The sequence below is a fragment of the Salmo salar genome, chromosome ssa13 (genome assembly GCF_905237065.1).
Source record: "Salmo salar chromosome ssa13, Ssal_v3.1, whole genome shotgun sequence".
NCBI lineage: Eukaryota > Metazoa > Chordata > Actinopteri > Salmoniformes > Salmonidae > Salmo > Salmo salar.
Genome location: NC_059454.1, coordinates 32,485,772 through 32,505,813, shown reverse-complemented (window position 1 = coordinate 32,505,813; position 20,042 = coordinate 32,485,772). Strand labels below are relative to the sequence as shown.

Sequence of the window (20,042 nt, the reverse complement as noted above, 5' to 3'; positions counted from 1 at the left end):
AATAACAGTCAACCGATGTTTGATTCATTGCCTTGTGTGTTACTGATGTACATTTATGACAAGCCATGTAGGAATGCTTGGGATGTAGTCTTATCAGTACCTCTGCTTCGCCTCACTGAACTTCAGTCATATTTTACTTTACATACCTATTCTTAGCAGAACTTGCTTTTAACACATTTTGTAGGGTCAAATCAAAATGTTTTTATTCTTTAAAAAACAAAAGTTGAGGCAAAGTACATGTTTGAAACCATTTGTTAGATTGGTACAAGTAATTATTTTTACCACGGAATTTATGGCAAAAATGTTCATGTTCTAACATTGTTATAAAACAAAGCGCAGAACAATGTGATTTTGACTGCAGCATCAGTTTCCTTGTTTCCCTTACGCGTTGTTAGCACAGTGGCTGAATTGTCAAGAACAGTAGCCTGACGGCCCACCCAAATAGTAGTAATCCACAACTTGCAGTTAAGAAATTCAAATCTAACACTTTCATAAACGCCTCAATTTTACACACAGCATAACACCTGAATTCAATCCATACACCAGACATCCTGATTGTTTTGTTTTTTTATAAGGCACTACATGAGTCTTGCAGAAAAGAGTTGTGACGAGGTTCATGATAATGACAAAATAAACAAAACATCTCACATTAAAAAATAATTATTAGTTCAGCTGCCATTTCAAGAGAATCGAATTGAAGGCTGAGACAGTCCGACCATTAATGTGTGTGCCCCTTGTAATTAGCTTATGGAAGGGTTTTTAATAGGCACCCACAGGTCAGAGAAATAAATAACCCCATGAGGGGAAATAAAACAATCTTGGGAATATAAACAGAGTACACCAAACATTAGGAACACCTTCCCAATTTTGCTTTAACCTAGATTCACCTATGTCACGGAAAGAGCAGGTGCTCTTAATGTTTTGTGCACTCAGTGTATATCCTGCCATTACCATTTGCCAACATACTGCATGACTTTTTAAAATGCATCTGAAACACAACTCTTACTGTAAAAGTCTGACTGTTCCTTACACCTGAGACTATGGCTAAAATGTCTAATATAACAAATTCATTATTAGCTTAACATGCTAATATTCCAGCTGATAATCACATCCATATCCCACAAATACACCTGCACAAACCACTTGGGGGGGGGAAGCTGTACAAAAACATGATTTGTATATAAATAAATTAAATAGCCAACTAAAACTAAATTATTTTGCTAGGCAACTTAAGTGCTAGTACGGTCTGTGCTGTACAATTCTGTATTTTAACCACTTGGGTATGCTTCTTTGTTCTGAGATGGTATGGGGTGTTCCCATAGAAACAGAACCTCATTCTAGTTCTTTGGGTTTTCCTTTCCACCACATTGTCAGAACTCCAGTGGGGTCAGGTCGCCAAAGTCACAGTCAAACAGTTCGCTGATGCCCTCGTGCTCCTCTAGACCAAAGTGGTAGTCCTGGCTCTGTGGAGGGGACAGGTTGATGAAGCCATCCAGTGGGTTCCCAAAGCACTCCCCACCGAGGAAGTCAGAGGACGGCAGGGGTGAAAGGTCAAAGTCCGGCAGCACTCCCAGGTTGGGGAACGGGTCGCCTTCCAGGAATGCTTCTGAAAGACAGAAATAAAGGGAATGCACTTTTAGTAGCCATTGGGGAATGTTAATGGATTTCTTGGAGAAATCTCAGACATTCCTGAATCTCAGGGTGACAGTGTGACACTAGTGAGAGGAGCTTACCCGCTTCACGACATAATGGCAGAGGGGAGGAGTTCTGTTGGGACGCAGCTGTTGATGTAATTTCCTGTGTGGTGCTGCACTGTGGTTGTTCTGCATGCTGGGGCATTGTCTGGTCTGTGGCTTTAGAGGGGCTGATGCCTGTCACTGGGCTGCAGACACCAGAACTGTCCTCTGGACACAGGAAGACGTCGATGGGACCCCGAGTGCTCTTCAGGGAGACCTGATAGCCCTGCCAGAAGACGACAAAAGAATAACAGAAGACAAATCAACATTTGTGGTTGAAGTTTAAACCACATTAACTGGAATACAGTATTTGGTCCAGAAAAAGAGGGTTGAGCAAGTGTCCATTGTTATTTTACCCTCCCACATACCTCACTGGGCTCTGAGACTTGCATCTGGGTCTCTGGAGGGGCTCTGATTACCATCACCAGCTGGTCAGGAGAGTCAAAAGACTTCCGCAGATCCTGGCACATCACATAACCCAGCGTGCCATTATGTTAAAGAAAAACACTGCCCTATAATGCATATTCAAACACATACAGTAAAAAAAACAAGACAAAAGGATATTCCTTGTTCTGGGTATCCTCAGTGAGGAGTCTCAGCTGAAGGTTACACTTGGTAATGAGCTCATCCAGTTTCTCCTCCGCCTGTGTGAAGTCAGACACCTCTTTCTGTAGTTCCTGGTAACGGGAAACAGACGCTCCATCAATGCGGTTCCCCCTGTGACAAACAGAATGACCTCATAGTTAGGATAATTGAAAAAAGTTTTTCTAATACAAATATCCTGTGGAATCATTGATGTATGCATTGACTCATATCTGTAGAGGCCAGCACAATAAGGATTGTAAGCCAGAAAGGCCAGAACACATATTGTCATACTGCATGTACAGTACAAGAGTTCAGACTTACAGCCATTGTATGTTGTTCTTTGATTTCTTGGAGATGAGCTGGATACCCTCCAGGACATTGGTGATGTCATAGATGCGCCTCTTCTGCACTTCCAGGACCTGCGAGGCCCAGTTGAGGTCCACCACCCCATCGGGAGACTGGGCTAGAAGGTCCAAGAAGCGCTTGGTGGTCAGGTTCAGAGACGTGTCATAGCGAGACTTCTCTGTCGAAAGCTTTGGAACTGACAAAGAAAGGGAGACAGGAATGAAAATACTTGTATGTATATTACCTTTGGCCAAAATTATAAGTTACAACTGAATTAACATTAATAGTTATATTTATTTAAATTGTGAATGTAAAACAGGGGGTCTTGTACCTCTAGGAGGTGCTGGTGTGGATGTTGGGGCTCTCCCAAGAGAAGGGGGGCGAGAGGTGCTCACATATTGGTGATCACTGTCCAAGTCCAGCTTCCTCTTCACCTGAAGCACAATTTATTAAGGGGGGGGGGGGACAAGGTAAAAAGTTAGTATGGATGCATTCAGATAATTATTTCTCAGACACACTTTCTGTAGTCAGCGTACAGGGATAACCTCATTCTAGTCACACTCCGGCCAACACCCATATCAAAATGGTCAGTTAACTACCGGTGGTCGTCCCAAAGTTGGCCGTCGCTGGTCCTGGGCCACATCTGCAGGGCCTTGGGGGGTGGCGAACAGAAGAATCTCTCCAGTGTTGCTGGGGACTGCAGAGTTGAAGCCCACATTGCTGGGAGTGGAGATGATGACTATTTGGTGGTCCTCTGAGAGGCCAATACTCCCAGCATTCAGAAGAGACTCAAAGTCTACCAATAGATCCTCCGACGTCTGACCTGACAGGAGCGTCTCTGACATCGCACACACAACTGGGGTGCTCTAGTCCCCTAGATCGTGTTGGGGCAGAATTCAAGTCCAATGGCTTGGTATGGTAGTATTAGCACCTTTTGACATATGTCATCTCTAATGTATGTGCATAAGTGTAAACGTATTGAAAGAGTTGGCTTTCAAATACTGAGGTTAAACATATCTAATATTAACAGTATCTTGCTGACAATCAAGCTTCCACAAAGCTGACTCATTCGAAAATGTATTGTCAAATATAGGGCGTGATTCCTACTAATTAGCCAGCTATAAAATAACGTTGAGAGAGTGTTTGAGGTTCCTGGCAGCTTCAGTCTAATATACAGTAGTTAGTCTGAAACCATACAATACAGCAACACTTATGGTATATTGATAGTTGAAAAAAGTGTAATGAACAAGCACCAACGTTAGCTAGCGTGCTAACTCGCTGCGAAGTTTTTCTAACTAACGTTAGGTATTTTCATCTTTCCAATGAGTGCGGCGAGGCCACATCTAGCAACTCCTTCCCTTTGTCCATTGTTGTTAGCTAACTAGTTATTTACTGTAGCTAACGTTGATGTTTGGAGCAAGTTGTAAACATAATGATAATAATTTGCTTACTGTGTTGCTAGCGAACAGAGTTAATTGAAAACTGTATCCAACGACCTAGAAAAGTTGAGCGAGTTAGTTAACTAGCTGGCTTGCTAGTATTGTTAGCCAAGAAATTGGGTTGTGTTCGCTTCAGGGTTAACTTTGAACACAACTCAGTTTCATACGAAACTCACAAGCAAAACATCAGCTACAACAAGTCAACAATCCAAATAGTTATTACTCTTCCTAACAAAACTGCACTAGCCAGAACGTCTAGTTTCCCTTGGAAGAATAAATAACCGGATTTATATAATGCGTTCTTTCAAATTACAAAATTTGGGCAAGTTAGCATGCTAGCGAGACACAGTACTAGCAAACTCAGTTCTTCACCCACTCGTTTTGGTCAACACACCCAGGAAGCAATACCGCAAAACTGAAATAATGACACATATTCACACAAAAAAAATCTACATATCCGATAAACGAATCATAAGGATCGTTTCAATGAACACCTTGACTATAATCCATGCACAAAATGTATCATCTGAGCCCCAAATCAACTATGATATTTTGTGCTATTATCCCAGCTGATCAGAACAAGAGTTGAGGTTTACCCGCCAAATCCTTTAGCCGCGAAATTGGCATGTGCATGAATATCACGATTTCAATTGGCTGAGTGAATGCGCTCCGCTAAAGTCAGAATATCCTAGACTTGTCATTGGTTCCATGAAGTGCCACTCTGTGTGATACGACGCTTTTCGTTGTTTTGAATGGGAAAATATGTTTTTGGCAGATAAAATGTGAGAAAGTGTATATTGGACTATATCCTAACTCATTTGATTCACTTTATTCTTTGGTAACTATTTTGTGATGCAAATCAAGAGGGGTGCAGGAGTTACCGCCGAGTTACCATAGCCATTGACATCTGACTTGGGATCAGCTTGTCCTACCCAAATCCCAAAGTAAAAAGACAAGACAAATTCTGTTGGAACTGGTCCTGAACCAGCTGTTGGGAATCCGCCCACCTAACTTTGTTGGACACGCAGTCGTATTAATTGAGCGCCTACACACAGAAGAACTACAAGATGGCGCAGGCTATATTTGAAGTCCTGGAAGGTATCAATACATTTGATCATATTCACACCTTTATTTTAGCAACATGCTAGTGGGTTTTAAGACAACGTTTCTAGCAACAGTGCGGTTACTTTATGTTATCTAGGAGGTGAAGTTACGTAATTGTGGTATGATAAAGCCTTTATAATCGATGCCAGACAGCTAGCTAGTTATTATTTCGTTGAGCGAATTTTTATAATCTTGCATACATTCTTTAGATTTGCTTGTGGTAATACATTGCTTTTCCCTTGGTTTGGTAATTCGTTGAGAATAAACAACTGCCACTTGAGCTAGCGAGCATTTACCACCACCAGAAAATGGCAGGAATCGGCAGTCTTGTAGTCGGAAAGAGCAGTGGCGCACCAGTCCTATCACGCATTTTGATTTGTTCATGTCGTACTATGATATATATACCCCATGATTTGCACCGTTCTGACCCCCAGTTATATTATTCTGTTCCAGGGATGGACAACCAGACAGTCCTGGCTGTCCAGTCTCTGTTGGATGGCCAGGGAGGTGTCCCTGACCCAAACAGTCAGAACGTCTCAGGCTCATCTACCATTCAGTCAATGGGTGTGCGCTTCTCTCCACTTCCCCTTTATCCTCTTGATCAGTGCATGACTGCATTGTGTTGATCATAGAGAGGAACTACTTTAACACACATCAAACATGCATTCTGCATCTCCATTTATTGCCATTGAAATACTTGAGTGTTGATATATCCCCAATTGTTCTCTACAGACGACGAAGACGTTTTTCTTTGTGGGAAGTGCAAGAAACAGTTCAATTCATTGCATGCCTTCATGACCCACAAGAGAGAGCATTGCCAGTCCAATGCCCCCTCCCTGTCTACAGTATCACTGGCATCTAGTAATGCCTACACCCGTGTGCCCTCCATTAGCTCTGTGCCACAGACCCCCGCCAACAGACAGGTGGGTACTTATGTTTGTTATTGTTAGCTGAGATGTTTATTACTTAGTCTCTTCCCAAAGTGGAGTACCATGAGTGAGAAACTAGTTACTTATCTCCTGTACTTAGCTACTGTATGGGCCAGTGCGTAGTACCATCACATCCTCTCTAGAACAATAATTTGCTTGCATTGTAAATGCTGGCTAATGCAGTCTTCCTTTTTTCTTTGTTTTGCCATCCACATCAGGTATCCACATACATTACAGTGCCTCCATCTCCTCTTACTCACACACTTGTCCAAGGCAATGTTTTAGTGAGTGATGATGTTCTGATGTCTGCCATCTCCGCCTTCACGTCCATTGACCAACCCATGGCAGCTTTGCAGCCCCCTATTCAGGTAAGTGGTGTTCATATAATTAAGATTCTTCTGGCTGTATTCACTATATACAGTTGAAGTCTGAAGTTTACATACACCTTAGCCAAATACATTTAAACTCAGTTTTTCACAATTCCTGACATTTAATCCTAGTAAAAATTCCCTGTCTTAGGTCAGTTAAAATCACCACTTTATTTTAAGAATGTGAAATGTCAGAATAATAGTAGAGTGTTTTATTTCAGCTTTTATTTCTTTCATCACATTCCCAGTGGGTCAGAAGTTTACATACACTCAATTAGTATTTGGTAGCATTGCCTTTAAATTGTTTAACTTGGGTCAAACGTTTTGGGTAGCCATCCACTAGCTTCCCACAATAAGTTGGGTGAATTTTGGCCCATTCAGAGCTGGTGTAACTGAGTCAGCTTTGTAGGCCTCCTTGCTCACACACGCTTTTTCAGTTCTACCCACAAATGTTCTATGGGATTGAGGTCAGGGCTTTGTGATGGCCACTCCAATACCTTGACTTTGTTGTCCTTAAGCCATTTTGCCACAACTTTGGAAGTATGCTTGGGGTCATTGTCCATTTGGAAGACCCATTTGCGACCAAGCTTTAACTTCCTGACTGATGTCTTGATGTTGCTTCAATATATCCACATCATTGCCACCCCCGTGCTTCACGGTTGAGATGATGTTCTTCGGCTTGCAAGCCTCCCCCTTTTTCCTCCAAACATAACAATGGTCATTATGGCCAAACAGTTCTATTTTTGTTTCATCAGACTAGAGGACATTTCTCCAAAAAGTATGATCTTTGTCCCCATGTGCAGTTGCAATCCGTTGTCTGGCTTTTTTATGGCGGTTTTGAATCAGTGGTTTCTTCCTTGCTGAGCGGCCTTTCAGGTTACGTCAATATAGGACTCGTTTTACTGTGGACGTCTATAATATTTTTTCCGAGGTCTTGGCTGATTTCTTTTGATTTTCCCATGATGTCAAGCAGAGAGGCACTGAGTTTGAAGGTCGGCCTTGAAATACATCCACAGGTACACCTCCAATTGACTCAAATGATGTCAATTAGCCTATCAGAATCTTCTAAAGCCATGACATCCTTTTCTGGAATTTTCCAAGCTGTTTAAAGGCACAGTCAACTTAGTGTATGTAAACTTCTGACCACTGGAATTGTGAAACAGTGAATTATTATAAGTGAAATAATCTGTCTGTAAAAAATTGTTGGAAAAATTGCTTGTGTCATGCACAAAGTAGATGTCCTAACCGACTTGCCAAAACTATAGTTTGTTAACAAGAAATTTGAGGAGTGGTTGAAAAATGAGTTTTAATGACTCCAACCTAAGTGTATGTAAACTTCTGACTTCAACTGTAAATCTAGTTTACTTTCCCTTCTCAGAGTAACCTGAGTATGCACACAGGTGCATCCTACCTCCAGCACCATCAGCAGTCCTCCCACTCTCTCCCACCTGGACAGTCTCAGCCTCTGTCCTCCCAGGTGCTGTCCAGTATCAGCAACTCAGTGGTCCAGGTCTACAGCACAATGCCTCAAATGTCTGTGAGTGGTAGTGCAGAGATTCACACCCTGGGCTTGCAGCCGTTCCAATCTGTACAGGTGAGCTTTTACTAATGCAATCTGTACTTTGCACAGAATGAGGAGGATGACAGACTTGTTTATTTCCATGTCTGTACTCTGCAGTGTTTGGGCAACATCCTAAAGATGTTGGACCATTAGTTCAAGTGTTATACATGGCCAGGTTGCAGTTGTAAATGAGAACTTGTTCTCAACAGGCCTACCTGGTTAAATAAAGGTGAAATAATAAAATAAAATGTATTATTTATGCCCCACAGGTCCCCAGTCAGTGTGTGGAGAGCCAGTCATTCAACACTCCTCCAGTATACAGTCCTGGGAAGCAAGGCACCAAGACCAAAACCTGCAGCATCAATGCAAACCTAACTGAGCTTGAAGAGTTTGACAAGGTGATCATTCCTAAACAACCCAGAAATGGCAAGAAAGGCCAGGATGGAGCAGCAGGTATGATTTTGAGAAACAAATGTCAATATACATATAGGTCTATATCCTAAGAAATTATTCTTTATATTACATGTTTCTCATTATTGGCTAAATAAAATGTTGTCCGTTCTATGCGTTGGCTTTTCAGCAGAACAAATGAAAGGAAAGTCCCAGAAGCTGAAGTGCAATTTCTGTGACAAAGTCTTCTCCAAAAACTTTGATCTCCAGCAACATATCAGAAGGTGAGTTTCACAAATCGAGTTCACCAAACAGAAAAGCACTATCCATATGCATTGAATCTACCCAGGATAAGAATATCACGTTTTATATTATAGTCTTGGATGTCTCCACAGTCATACAGGGGAGAAGCCTTTCCAGTGCATTGTATGCGGCCGGGCCTTTGCCCAGAAGTCTAATGTGAAAAAGCACATGCAGACACACAAAGTGTGGCCTTCGGGAGTGGCCAATTCAGTGTCCAGGCTGCCCATCACAGTCAAGGTGGTACCACTGTGTGCAGAGGAGGTCATGGAGCAACAGGAAGAACAGGAGGAACAACAACAACAGAATGAAGAGGAGGAGCAGCCAGGTAATCATCTCACTGTCTAATCATGATCATTTCTCTATAGGCCACTAAGACCTTTTAAGGATGACATTGTGCCAATAAGTAATGATTACCAAAATCCAAAGTCAATGAAATATGTAATCTATAAGGGCTTAAGTATGTATTATAAATGTAGATTGTGTACTGAATGTGTGTCCAGAAGCCCCAGGTGAGCCTGAGGAGAGAGACTGTGACTCCCAGACTGATGTGGACAGCTTGGGAGATGGTGACTGCAAGCAGAAAGGCCAGCAGGCCCAGACCAAGCAGATTATCCTGATCGACAGCTCCTACCAGTGCCAGTTCTGTGCCGGCAAGTTCAGCACCTACTTCCAGCTCAAATCTCACATGACCCAGCACAAGGGGGAGCAGGTGAGTCCACATGGCCAGAGGGAAGGATCTACCGGGAACAATAATGAAGCATTCATGCACAAGCCTTATTATGCACAGGGGCAATCAGTGCTAATATTATTTGGCAAACTTTTTTTGTCCTCCGATGCACAGTTATTCAAATATGAATCTCTCCATATCCCAGTCTGCTGTCCCCACTTGCTTCAAAATATTCACCATTGTTGCTGTACCAAAGAAAGCGAAGGTAACTGAACTAAATGACTATCGCCCCGTAGCACTCACTTCTGTCATCATGAGGTGCTTTGAGATGCTACTTGACCATATCACCACCTTACCTGACACCCTAGAGCATATCGCCCCAACGTATCCACGGCCGATGCAATCGCCATTGCGCTGCCCTATCCCACCCGGACAAGATAAATACTTATGTAAGAATGCTGTTAATCGACTAAAGCTCAGCCTTCAACACCATAGTGCTCATCACTAAGCTCAGGGCCATGGGTCTGAACCACTCCCTGTGCAACTAGATCCTGGACTTCCTGACGGGCTGATCCCAAGTGGTGAAGGTAGGCAACAACTCCTCCACCACGCTGATCCTCAACACGGGAGCCCCACTGGGTGTGCTTAGCCCCTTCTACTCCCTGTTCACCCATGACTGCGTGGCCACGCACGTCTCCAACTCAATCATCAAGTTTGCTGAGAACACAATAGTGGTAGGCCTGATTACCAACAACGATGAGACAGCCTACAGGGAGGTGGTGAGAGCCCTGGTGGAGTGGTGCAAGGAAAATAACCTCTCCCTCAATGTCAACAAAACGAAGGAGCTGATCGTGGACTACAGGAGACAGCAGAGAGAGCACGCCCCATTCCACATCGACGGGCCGCAGTGGAGAGGGTCAAAAGCTTCAGGTTCCTTGGCGTGCTGACAACCTGAAATGGTCCCTTCACACAGACAGCATAGTGAAGAATGTACAACACTGCCTCTTCAACCTCAGGAGGCTGAAGAAATTCAGGCTTGGCCCCTAAGACCCTTACAAACTTCTACAGATGCGTCTTTGAAGCTATCTTGTTGGGCTGTATCACCGCCTGGTACAGAAATTGCACCGTCCTCAACCGCAGGGCTCTCCAGAGGGTGGTGCGGTCAGCTTAATGCATCATTGAGGGCACACTGCCTGCCCTCCAGGACATCTACAGCACCGGTGTCACAGGAAGGCCAAGAAGATCATCAAGGACCTCAGCCACCCGAGCCACGGCCTGTTCACCCCACTACCATCTAGAAGGTGGAGACATTACAGGTGCATCAAAGCTGGGCCCAAGAGACTGAGAAAGGTTCTATCTCCAGGCCATCAGACTGCTAAAGAGTCACCACATGCTGGCCTCCACCCAGTATCCGGTACTCAGTGCTGCACCTTAAAAACTGCTGCCCAATGTACATAGTCATGAACACTGGTGACTTTTTAATAATGTTTACATACTGTATTGTAGTCATGGCTCATCCTATAACTTATTTTAAAACATTTCTGGATTGTGTATTATTTTTTTTTTTAATTGCTAGGTATTACTGCACTGTTGGAGCTTGAAACCGGCAATAACATCTGCAGATCTGTGTACGCTACCAGTAAACTTTGATTTGTGTCAGATGTCTTAGAAGTTCTGTTCTCACCACTCATCCTTCTAATGTTCCTTCCCGCTGTGTTTCAGGTATATAAGTGTGTGGTGAAGACCTGTTCCCAGACGTTCCAGAAGCTGGATCTGTTCCTGGAGCACATCCGGACGCACCAGGAGCAGCTCACCTACCGCTGCCACCTGTGTGGCAAGGTGTTCCCCTCGCTGTTTGAGCTGGGGGTGCACCAGTACTCCCACTGCTTCTGTCCCCAGCAGAACCCACGCAAGGAGACTACTTTCTATAGGTCAGCTTCACCATCTCCACTCTTTTAATTAGGCCATCCTAATGCTTACAAAGTTCAGTCAGTGGGTTTGTTTAAAACATTTTTATTTTCAGTGTGATCACAACTTCTCTCTGTGTTTTATGACCTTTTAGTTTGACCCCATGGTGAGTGATTTCACAAGTGTTTCTATCACACTCAGGTGCATGAAATGCCAAAGCCGGTACGCCACACAAGAGGCCTTGGAGCAGCATTTATTAACTGCCTCCCATAACTTCCCCTGCCCACATTGCCAAAAGGTATGGTCTAGAAAAAATTGTCATTCACTGCTAGGTTAGCATCTACTTTCCATGCAGTTAGACTCTAAAGAATGCTTTTCATTTTGTCAGGTTTTTCCTTGTGAGAGGTATTTCCGACGACACCTGCCCACACATGGTATCGGAGGGAGGTTCAAATGTCAGATATGTAAAAAGTTCTTCAAAACCGAGCACTACCTCAAACTGCACACTCGTATCCACTCAGGTGAGGCATGCAGACACATTAGGCCATGATGTAGATAACTTTCACTCGATTCTCTCTGCTGTGCTTATGGCAACACTGTCATTTCATTGCAGGAGAAAAGCCATACAAATGTTCAGTTTGTGAGGCCATGTTCAACAGGAAGGACAAGGTGAAGAGGCACATGCTCATTCATGAGCCCTTTAAGAAATACAAATGTCCATTTAGGTAAGTGAGACTTCTGTTCCAACAGGTCATAAGTGAGGCTATTTGGAAAGCTGAGCCACAAAGGATTCCAACACAAGCTGGGGATAACTTTGACGTCAATGTAACTAAGCTCTGCTTTATTTATTGGTGTATTCAAAGCATTGTTTTGTTCTTTCAGGACACATGTTGGCTGCACTAAAGAGTTTAACAGACCAGACAAGCTGAAGGCACACATATTGTCTCATTCTGGTGAGTGTTTCCTGTCTGTTGTTGTAAATGATTAATAGTCACAGCTGTAGACATAAACCTTGTTGCAGGTCTTGACAGCCATTTTAAAGTTAGGGTTCAAAACAATAGAGCCATACCCTTTTCTGTCATCCCAAGGTATTAAGCCCTATAAATGTGGGTACTGCCAGAAAGCTTTCAGCAGACGAGCCCACATGCTGGAGCACCAACGCTCGCACACAGACAACTATCGTTTCCGCTGTGCCACCTGCAACAAGGGCTTCACGCGACAGAAGTACTACAGAGACCACAAGTGCCCCGTGGCTGCAGCGGAGAAGGACGGGGCGGAGAAGAGAGTGAAGAGGCAGGGACACAGGGAGGGGAACCAGGAGTCGGAACATAGCAGGGAAGAGGTGGATGAAAGGGAGGAAGAAGAGAGGATTGTGGACCCTCAGGCAGTGGAGGATCAGTTGGAGGGAGGAGAGGCAGAGCAGGAGGAACACTTTGGAGACTGCTGAGTGACACTGGCTGTTTCCAGCAGAGCACCCATGTTTAGAGACAATGGATTGTGGCCTGAGTTACATTCAAGCCAAATCTTGATATTGTCCTGAGACTACCTCTGCATGTGGAAGGGATTTGAATCTCACCATATCCCTCCAATTAAAGTGTTTATGTTTTATATTAAAACATTGAAGCTTGGCACTTTTTCCTGTTAATGATTGTTATTCAGAACAGTGAGTTGCCTCATCCGTGACCAGACAACAGGTGATAATGTTTTCATCCTTATGAAAGCACTTTCAGTTTAAAAGGTATTTTTTCACCTGCCACATGTACAGTCAATCCATTGTGGACATTCCTGACTATCCTAGGTACTGATTCTATTTTGTGAAACATTTTATGTAATGTATGAATCTTAAGGCATGCACTTGATGTTTATTGAATAAATTAAGCTGCATCTATTCAAAATGGATAGCCATGACTTTAAGCAGTTTCACTCTACATGATTGGGACATTGTTTTCATTTGACACATCCAAAGGAAACCCGTCTTAAACTTAAATGTACATAAATCAAAACAGCATTTCACCATAAACCCCTTTTTATAAAAGGAAATTCATTTGTTATTAACAATTTACAACATGGTTTCATATACAGGGATAGCAGTTACGTTGCATAAGGATACATCTGGAGACAAAAATAAAAAGGAGCTGGCTTTTTATTTACACATTTACTTCCCTGGGATTTCCATTCATAATCTTCCAGGGAAAAAAAGATGTATTCCATTGCTTTTGCCACAGCCAGAAAAACATCTCCCATTAATATAAAAATCGATAAATTCGTATGCTAAAAATCTCCCAGACTATTAAAAGCTACATGTATATCTAGTCTCCAATGTGGTTAAATCTCATATCACCGAAGACAAACATTTCACACTTCTCATTCCCCAGAATACTTAAAAATAAAATAATCATTTGATCATGTCACAATGCCCTATAAAACTAGGGCCATAGTAGATCCATGTACTCTTGTACCATAAATATAGGGGCCAATATTGTCCCTTGCAATATTTTATTGATTCACAGATAAATGCTAAGGAGCTTTGAACAGAAGGACTGTTCTATTTTGAAGCATGTGCAGTGCAACTTCTGGATCTGGCCATTGCCTGATCAGAGGTCTTCATTTTCCTCAAAGTCAGCGTTAGGATTGTCAGAAATAGTGGTGGGTCAATCAAAAGATGATGGGACCGATGCTTTGATATCCCTGTCCCATATATAATGTTATTGAGGGTGGGTTTCCAGCGTTCATGCATGATGTGGGGGACATTCTGAGAGAAGGGAGCAGCTTACTGTTGTGGATCGATACCCTCAAATATTCTTCCAGTATTTCAGAGCAAGTTTTCTCCCTTCAACAGCACGCAGTGTTTCCCCTAGGATTTGTTTCAGCAGAGGTGGCAGAGTTTGCAGGGGGGTGGTGGTGGTGAATGGAGTCTTCCTGGGGCTTACACCTATACAGCCACATCATTTTTAATTTTTTTTTAAATGCAGGAGGTAGCGTCGGTGCGCCACTGCTAAATGCATATAGGGGAAACACTGGCAAGCACACACAAAAACACGCTGGTCTTCAAGAGGCTCCCTGACAAATGAAGACCACACTCTCTATCTATTGATCCGTTGCTGGATCACTCCTGCCCAAAGCCCTCAGTCTCTTCAATCGCAAACATCAATTTCTCCTTCAGCTGCTCATAGCTTTTGTAAGGAGGCAGATCCAATCGATTGAAGCTAGAGAAGGGGAAAATAGAGGCAGGTTAGATATCTGTCGAGTGAAGCCTTTACTCTGTTCTAACCTTGACTCTTCCATACAGTACTCACCAGGTGTGACTTCTGGGTAGCCAGTTCTCCTTTCCCACCTTCTCGATGCAGAACTTCTGAGGGCCATTGCTCCCTACAAAAACAAATATGTAAGTCACTAACCCATCTACTTAGAAGTAAAAATAGCAAAATGTTATATTTCATGAACTTTTACCCTTACAGGTTAAATTCCTTACCCAATAGGTCAGCAAAGCCTCCGACAGGAAGGCGGCAGGTGCCTGTAACGAACTGGAGGAGCCTCATCCGCTTCTCATTGTCCATCTCTTTGATGAGCTGGAAGGCAAGTCCAAGAGAGTACAGTATGTTCATAGATGTTCTTTGTTGCATGAATGTAATGATACTGAGGAGATGTGGCACTTGACTGTAGCTCTGGTGAGGAGAGATTTGTAACACTGACCTGCCAGAACCAGAGGACCTGCTTGCTGCTGCGTGCATAGTGTCTGTAGATGGTGTTCCTCTGCCAGTCTGCCAGGTCGATCTCCTGCATCCCACACAGCATGACCTGCAGGAAGTTGACAAGTAACAATTGGCTCACTGGTACATGTGAGTTGGAACAACAGCTGTCATCTTTACCAGAGTGAACCTGGTGTAAATAAGTAGGCCAAACTAAGACTAGTACCTCAAGTTCTTTGGCATCAAAGTACTGCAGGTACTGCTGTGGGAGGACCTCGTTGAAGCCCTCAAAGAAGGCCTGGGTCTGCTCCTCCACACCTCTGGACAACCTCCACTCTGCTACAAGCCTGGGAGAGAAACACAGACCATCAAGGCACCACACACCAGGAGGGGAGGGGGGGGCAATATGCTGAGACAGACCTGATATACTCCTCCTTGTTCTCCTCAGTGACCAGGACCTCTCCTCCGTCCGGCTTGAGCTCATGAGTGGTGATTTCACCCAGAATCTCTTTGTCCACAGAGAAGTACATCTCCAGGCCACACTCCTCAATGTCGTTCTCCCTGAAGTGCACAACAGATGACAAAGACACGTATCAGTGACCCAAAATGGAAAACTAATGTTATCAAGAAAAATGGGGCCATGAAATGAAGTGTTCATTACAGCCACCAAAACATTAAACAAACAATATTTATTTTTAGTACAGCTTCCTCAGAAGACTCACTTAATCCAGATGAGAGAATTGTAGAATTCTGGGTCAATGGACTCTAGATCTTTCAGTGCCCATGGCTTGTTCAGCATGCGCTTGTAGAACGGTAGCGAAAAGCCTGTGTCAATGAACTTCCCATGGAAAAGAGCCTGCGAAAAGAGATCAGGAGGTTAACATTTAAAAATACAGAACTGCATCAGCAGATCTTTGCATTCGCAAATGTCACATTGCAGTTGAAAAACAGTGACTAAAAATAATCACCATGGCGATGAAGCGTCCGATGAATTTGAAGTACTTGAGGTGATCAGGGTTGATGTTGGAGGCAGGGTTGATCTGTAAGCAGTAGTTGTCCTTCCCAGCATACTCAAACAGGCAATACATGGGGTTCAGCACCTCGTGAGACAGCAGGAAGAACCACTCCCTACAAAGAGAGAAATATATATTTCATAACACAAAACCTCTCTGCAAGGATCTAGTTAACACCACACTTCATAACTGGGTCAAATATCAACTTGAAGACAAACAAACACTTATCTATGATGTTTTAAAAGGTAATTCAAGTAGCTGAACCTTAGACCAGGGGGCACAGAAGGTTCCTTCACCACTACAATAACTTCGGTGGCGTCTCCTCAGAGGACCATTTCATAAAAAAAGTGAAACAAAGATGCACTATGCAGAAATCGCTCCGCCATTTTCTGGTTGCTAAAATTCTAAAAAAAGTTGACTTAATTTCAGTTTGTGTGACAAAACAAGTATAGTGTAGAGCTTTCAAACTCAACTCTGGACCACGAAGCCATTTCCACTGCGTTTTTTCATTGTTCCTCTCTAATCAGGGACTAATTTAGACCTGGGATACCAGGTGTGTGCAATTAATGATCACATGAACAGAAATACAGCAGCTCCGGACCTCGTAGGGTAAGAGTTGAGTACCCCTGGTGTAGAGAATAATTAAACAGCTGTGAAATATCTTTTCGCATAACAAAAAATGTTGTATTTTCAGCTGTTTGAAGCTGGTGTACAAAACCGAAAGTAAGACGCAAAAACAAACCTTCAAAACGGGAAGCATAGAAATAGCACACAGAACAGATCTACTGCTTCTTAGACATGTTTTCAATGAGAATTACAGATCTATAACTAACTTCTGTGAATTTTGTCAGGTTGCCCAACAAGTTACATATTGCAGCTTTAAAAAGTAATTTTTTAGATAAAAAAGATACTAAATATATTCATGTCACCACATAACTGATTAAAACACAGTTCTGCAATGGTCTACAGTAGCCTCAACAGCAGTAGGGTAGCACCATGGTTTAGCCAGTGCTACCCCTGGGTACATTGACTTCAATACAAAACCTAAGAGGCTCATGGTTCTCACCCCCGTCTATAGACTTACACAGTAATTATGACGACTTCCGGAGGACATCCCCCAACCTATCAGAGCTCTTGCAGCATGAACTGACATGTCCATCGAATCAAAGGATCAGAGAATTAATCTAGTACTGAAAGCATAAGCTACAGCTAGCTAGCACTGAAGTGCATAACATGTGAAAAAAAAAAAGAGAATAGTGGAACAGTTTTGAACAAATTCATTTCTTAAAAAGTTAACAGCAGAGAGAATTTGTAGTGTTAGATTTTTAGTTGCACTTTCAGTTACGCTAGCTAATGCAGCTAATTTTGCCTACTCAACAACCTGACTCAAACAGAAAGGAATGATATTCATGTTAGCTAGCTGGCTACGGCTATCCAACACTTCCAATTCAAGGTAAGCTTTCGGTTTTATACTGTAAATGTGCAAAACTGCTTGCTGTATGAACACTACTGCGTGATAGTAAACCCACAATCCAAGTGTACAAACACATTAGCTACTAGAACTATGTTGACAGCAAATACGGTGACATCGATGTAGGTTGTGTGTAACGGTTATTGTATGAAGGTTTGGCTTGGAGAGTTCTTTTTTTGCCTGGTCACAGACAGCTATTGTGTTGTGCACTGAAGTCCACAAGCGAAGGGAAAATGTTTTAATGGCTGCTATGAAAGGGAACTGTGGGTGCGGGTGATCAGGGGTGTATTCATTCCGCCAATTCTGTTTCAAAACATTTCTTAAAGAAGCAAATGGAACAAAAAGTGGATGGACTAGGGCTGTTACGGTGACCGTATTACCGCCACACCAGCGGTCACGAGTCATGACGGCAGTCATATTCCACGTGACTTATAAGTCACGTTAATTAGGCTTCTCCAAGCTCTGATGGTCATTAGTATCCAACCAAACTTGCTAACTGCCTGGTACTCAGCACTCTATTGTCTCTCTAATCAATCTGACATCAATGAAAATGTTTCAAAAATATAATCAAACACATGAGAGCCTATGAGCTCATGTTGCGCAACATCTTAGGCTATGCATTTGCGTGAGAATTGTGATGGCCTCTTAAAAAGAGGAAGATCCCATCAGCTCTCTATAGTCTAGGCCTACTATATTTATTTCTCAACTTTCCTAATATTAAGCACATTGCTTCTCTTTACAACAGGAGTATAGCCCACCTGGCAGGCATGCAAATGAACCCTGCCCGTTTCGAGACAGATGCATGATAATGATCCATTCTAAATTAAAACAAATTTCACACATATACTAAATAATATATGTAAAGACAAGACTAAACAAGAATAGTCTGATGGGTGACAATATTAGCCTATCACTTGTTAATTATATTATCATTTGTGAATGATGCCCAGCTTGTTTTGCAGTAAGGAAAGAAACAGCGCAAACCTTTTCAAAATCATAGTCGCACACCTCATGTAGCCTAGCCCATTGGCTTATATGTTTTGATAAGGTTTGTATCACAACAAGTGGCCAAATAACTTCTTAAAATGAAGCACATTAATTCGCTTTACAATGGGTGTAGAGCCTAACTGGCATACACAGTTTGTGAGTTTCAAGATTAGAGAAGATAATTTCCCCCATAAAAATGCACTTTTATATTAAAAGCATTACATGCATAATTGCATTTGCGGTCACTTTTGAGAATGGTGTTTTCCCGCTAACTGATTGTATTTTAGAACAGTCACACCTATAGCCTACTGCCATGTGCGCATTGCTGTGCTTATAATGTGAAGAAATAACCTAATAGTTTATCGACATTTTAAGCTAAACATTCTGATTGATTGTGTCTGCCTCATTGCTTGAAAAAGTTTTTGGGATGCTAATGGTTGTATTAATTTCGGAACTATCGCATCCCACAACTGTCCCAGACTATGTTTGGAATATTTATTTCTCACACAGAATAGGTCAACTTTCGTGCTATAGGGGACAGTAGACTGACATAGGCTAGTGCTTCTGCTGTTCGTTAGGCCTACTCATCTTGTTGAACAGGTCTTCCAATAACTTCAATATGCGCCTCGGAATTGGATAAGGACGTACGCAGTTGCCTCCCCGATGTGTCCATCTTCACTTGTAGCCTGTGAGAAAGACCCGACCACGTGACGGCATTGGCTAATAAGAATTGAGCGACAGTATCTGAGAGAGCCATATGAGTGAGAGGTGCTTCGGCGCACGCAGTCGGGAGAAAGGAATTAGAATATATTCAGCCCAAGGGCACAACAGCCACAAAAGGCATGGATTTTTTTTAGGGGACACTACAGCCACACAAAGCAGATGCCGCCGTGAAACTCGAGGCATTATTAAGTAACTCTAAATTAAGCATATAGGAGGACCCGTTTCTTTGTTAACCGCTCAACACAGAATAGCCGCATGTGTACACTCCCTCAAATCGTTTAGAGGAATAAAATAGAAAGGATATTTTCTCCATGTTCAATTGTATTCTTCAAACTATAAAATAATGCCACAGAATTCTAAGAAAACCTTGTCTGCTAAATGAACTAGTGAAACCCACAGCCATATGGCATAGCCAGATCAGGGCCTAACATAAGGACAACTCAAGAGTCTGCTTTTCTGTTCCTCTGAAATAGACTACATTTTCTTCATATGTTTCTTTAGACCCTTCCAAAATAAATAATGGATTTATTGTGATTGTGTAGTAGGCTATATAACATGGATTCATTTGACTTTTAAAATGTAGATAGTTTGTAGTCTGCATCAGTGTGTGGAAGCCAGAAGATAAATATGTTTGTTAAGTAACGGTCGATTACCATGAGACCAGCAGTTATTTGCTTGGCAATCACCGTCACCATGATTACTCCAGTTTGTCTCTCTACCTGTGCACTGTCATTGTAAACTTGAATTCGTAGGTTATAGCAACGTCATGATGGGTATAAGGAAAATCTAGTATCATGTAGTAGCCTAAGCCTATCACTGTTACA

General features: G+C 42.6%; 3 protein-coding genes across 8 annotated transcripts in view; 1 reads left to right on the top strand and 2 right to left on the bottom strand.

The window, feature by feature from the left end:
- Positions 1-181: 181 nt before the first annotated feature.
- e2f1 (E2F transcription factor 1) lies at positions 182-4,727 on the bottom strand. The gene is made up of 7 exons (XM_014135472.2): positions 3,266-4,727; positions 2,998-3,100; positions 2,643-2,862; positions 2,301-2,453; positions 2,105-2,219; positions 1,734-1,962; positions 182-1,606 (listed from the first exon to the last, which is right to left on the bottom strand). The coding sequence occupies exons 1-7, from the start codon at positions 3,509-3,511 to the stop codon at positions 1,371-1,373; spliced, it is 1,302 nt and encodes a 433-aa protein (XP_013990947.1). The 5' UTR covers positions 3,512-4,727; the 3' UTR covers positions 182-1,370.
- A 372-nt stretch (positions 4,728-5,099) lies between these two features.
- Positions 5,100-13,263, top strand: znf341 (zinc finger protein 341). 2 transcript variants are annotated; one of them, XM_014135470.2, is made up of 15 exons: positions 5,100-5,203; positions 5,663-5,773; positions 5,942-6,132; positions 6,357-6,506; positions 7,885-8,100; positions 8,337-8,520; positions 8,651-8,741; positions 8,853-9,085; positions 9,261-9,469; positions 11,150-11,358; positions 11,537-11,633; positions 11,724-11,856; positions 11,949-12,060; positions 12,218-12,288; positions 12,424-13,263. In XM_014135470.2, the coding sequence occupies exons 1-15, from the start codon at positions 5,173-5,175 to the stop codon at positions 12,780-12,782; spliced, it is 2,397 nt and encodes a 798-aa protein (XP_013990945.1). In that variant the 5' UTR covers positions 5,100-5,172; the 3' UTR covers positions 12,783-13,263. The 2 variants fall into 2 exon arrangements, with proteins under 2 accessions (XP_013990945.1, XP_013990944.1); XM_014135469.2 differs by having other exon boundaries at positions 8,648-8,741.
- Positions 13,178-20,042, bottom strand: part of LOC106566898 (E3 ubiquitin-protein ligase Itchy) — a 19,958-nt gene continuing 13,093 nt past the window's right edge. For all 5 annotated transcript variants that reach the window (XM_014135463.2, XM_014135468.2, XM_014135466.2 and 2 more), the window contains 8 exons: positions 15,993-16,152; positions 15,747-15,880; positions 15,445-15,585; positions 15,251-15,371; positions 15,029-15,133; positions 14,808-14,904; positions 14,632-14,704; positions 13,178-14,541 (listed from right to left, as the gene is read on the bottom strand). In XM_014135463.2, coding sequence (XP_013990938.1) covers positions 14,442-14,541; positions 14,632-14,704; positions 14,808-14,904; positions 15,029-15,133; positions 15,251-15,371; positions 15,445-15,585; positions 15,747-15,880; positions 15,993-16,152 — 931 coding nt within the window. In that variant the 3' untranslated portion in view covers positions 13,178-14,441. The remainder of the gene's footprint in view (positions 14,542-14,631; positions 14,705-14,807; positions 14,905-15,028; positions 15,134-15,250; positions 15,372-15,444; positions 15,586-15,746; positions 15,881-15,992; positions 16,153-20,042) is intronic.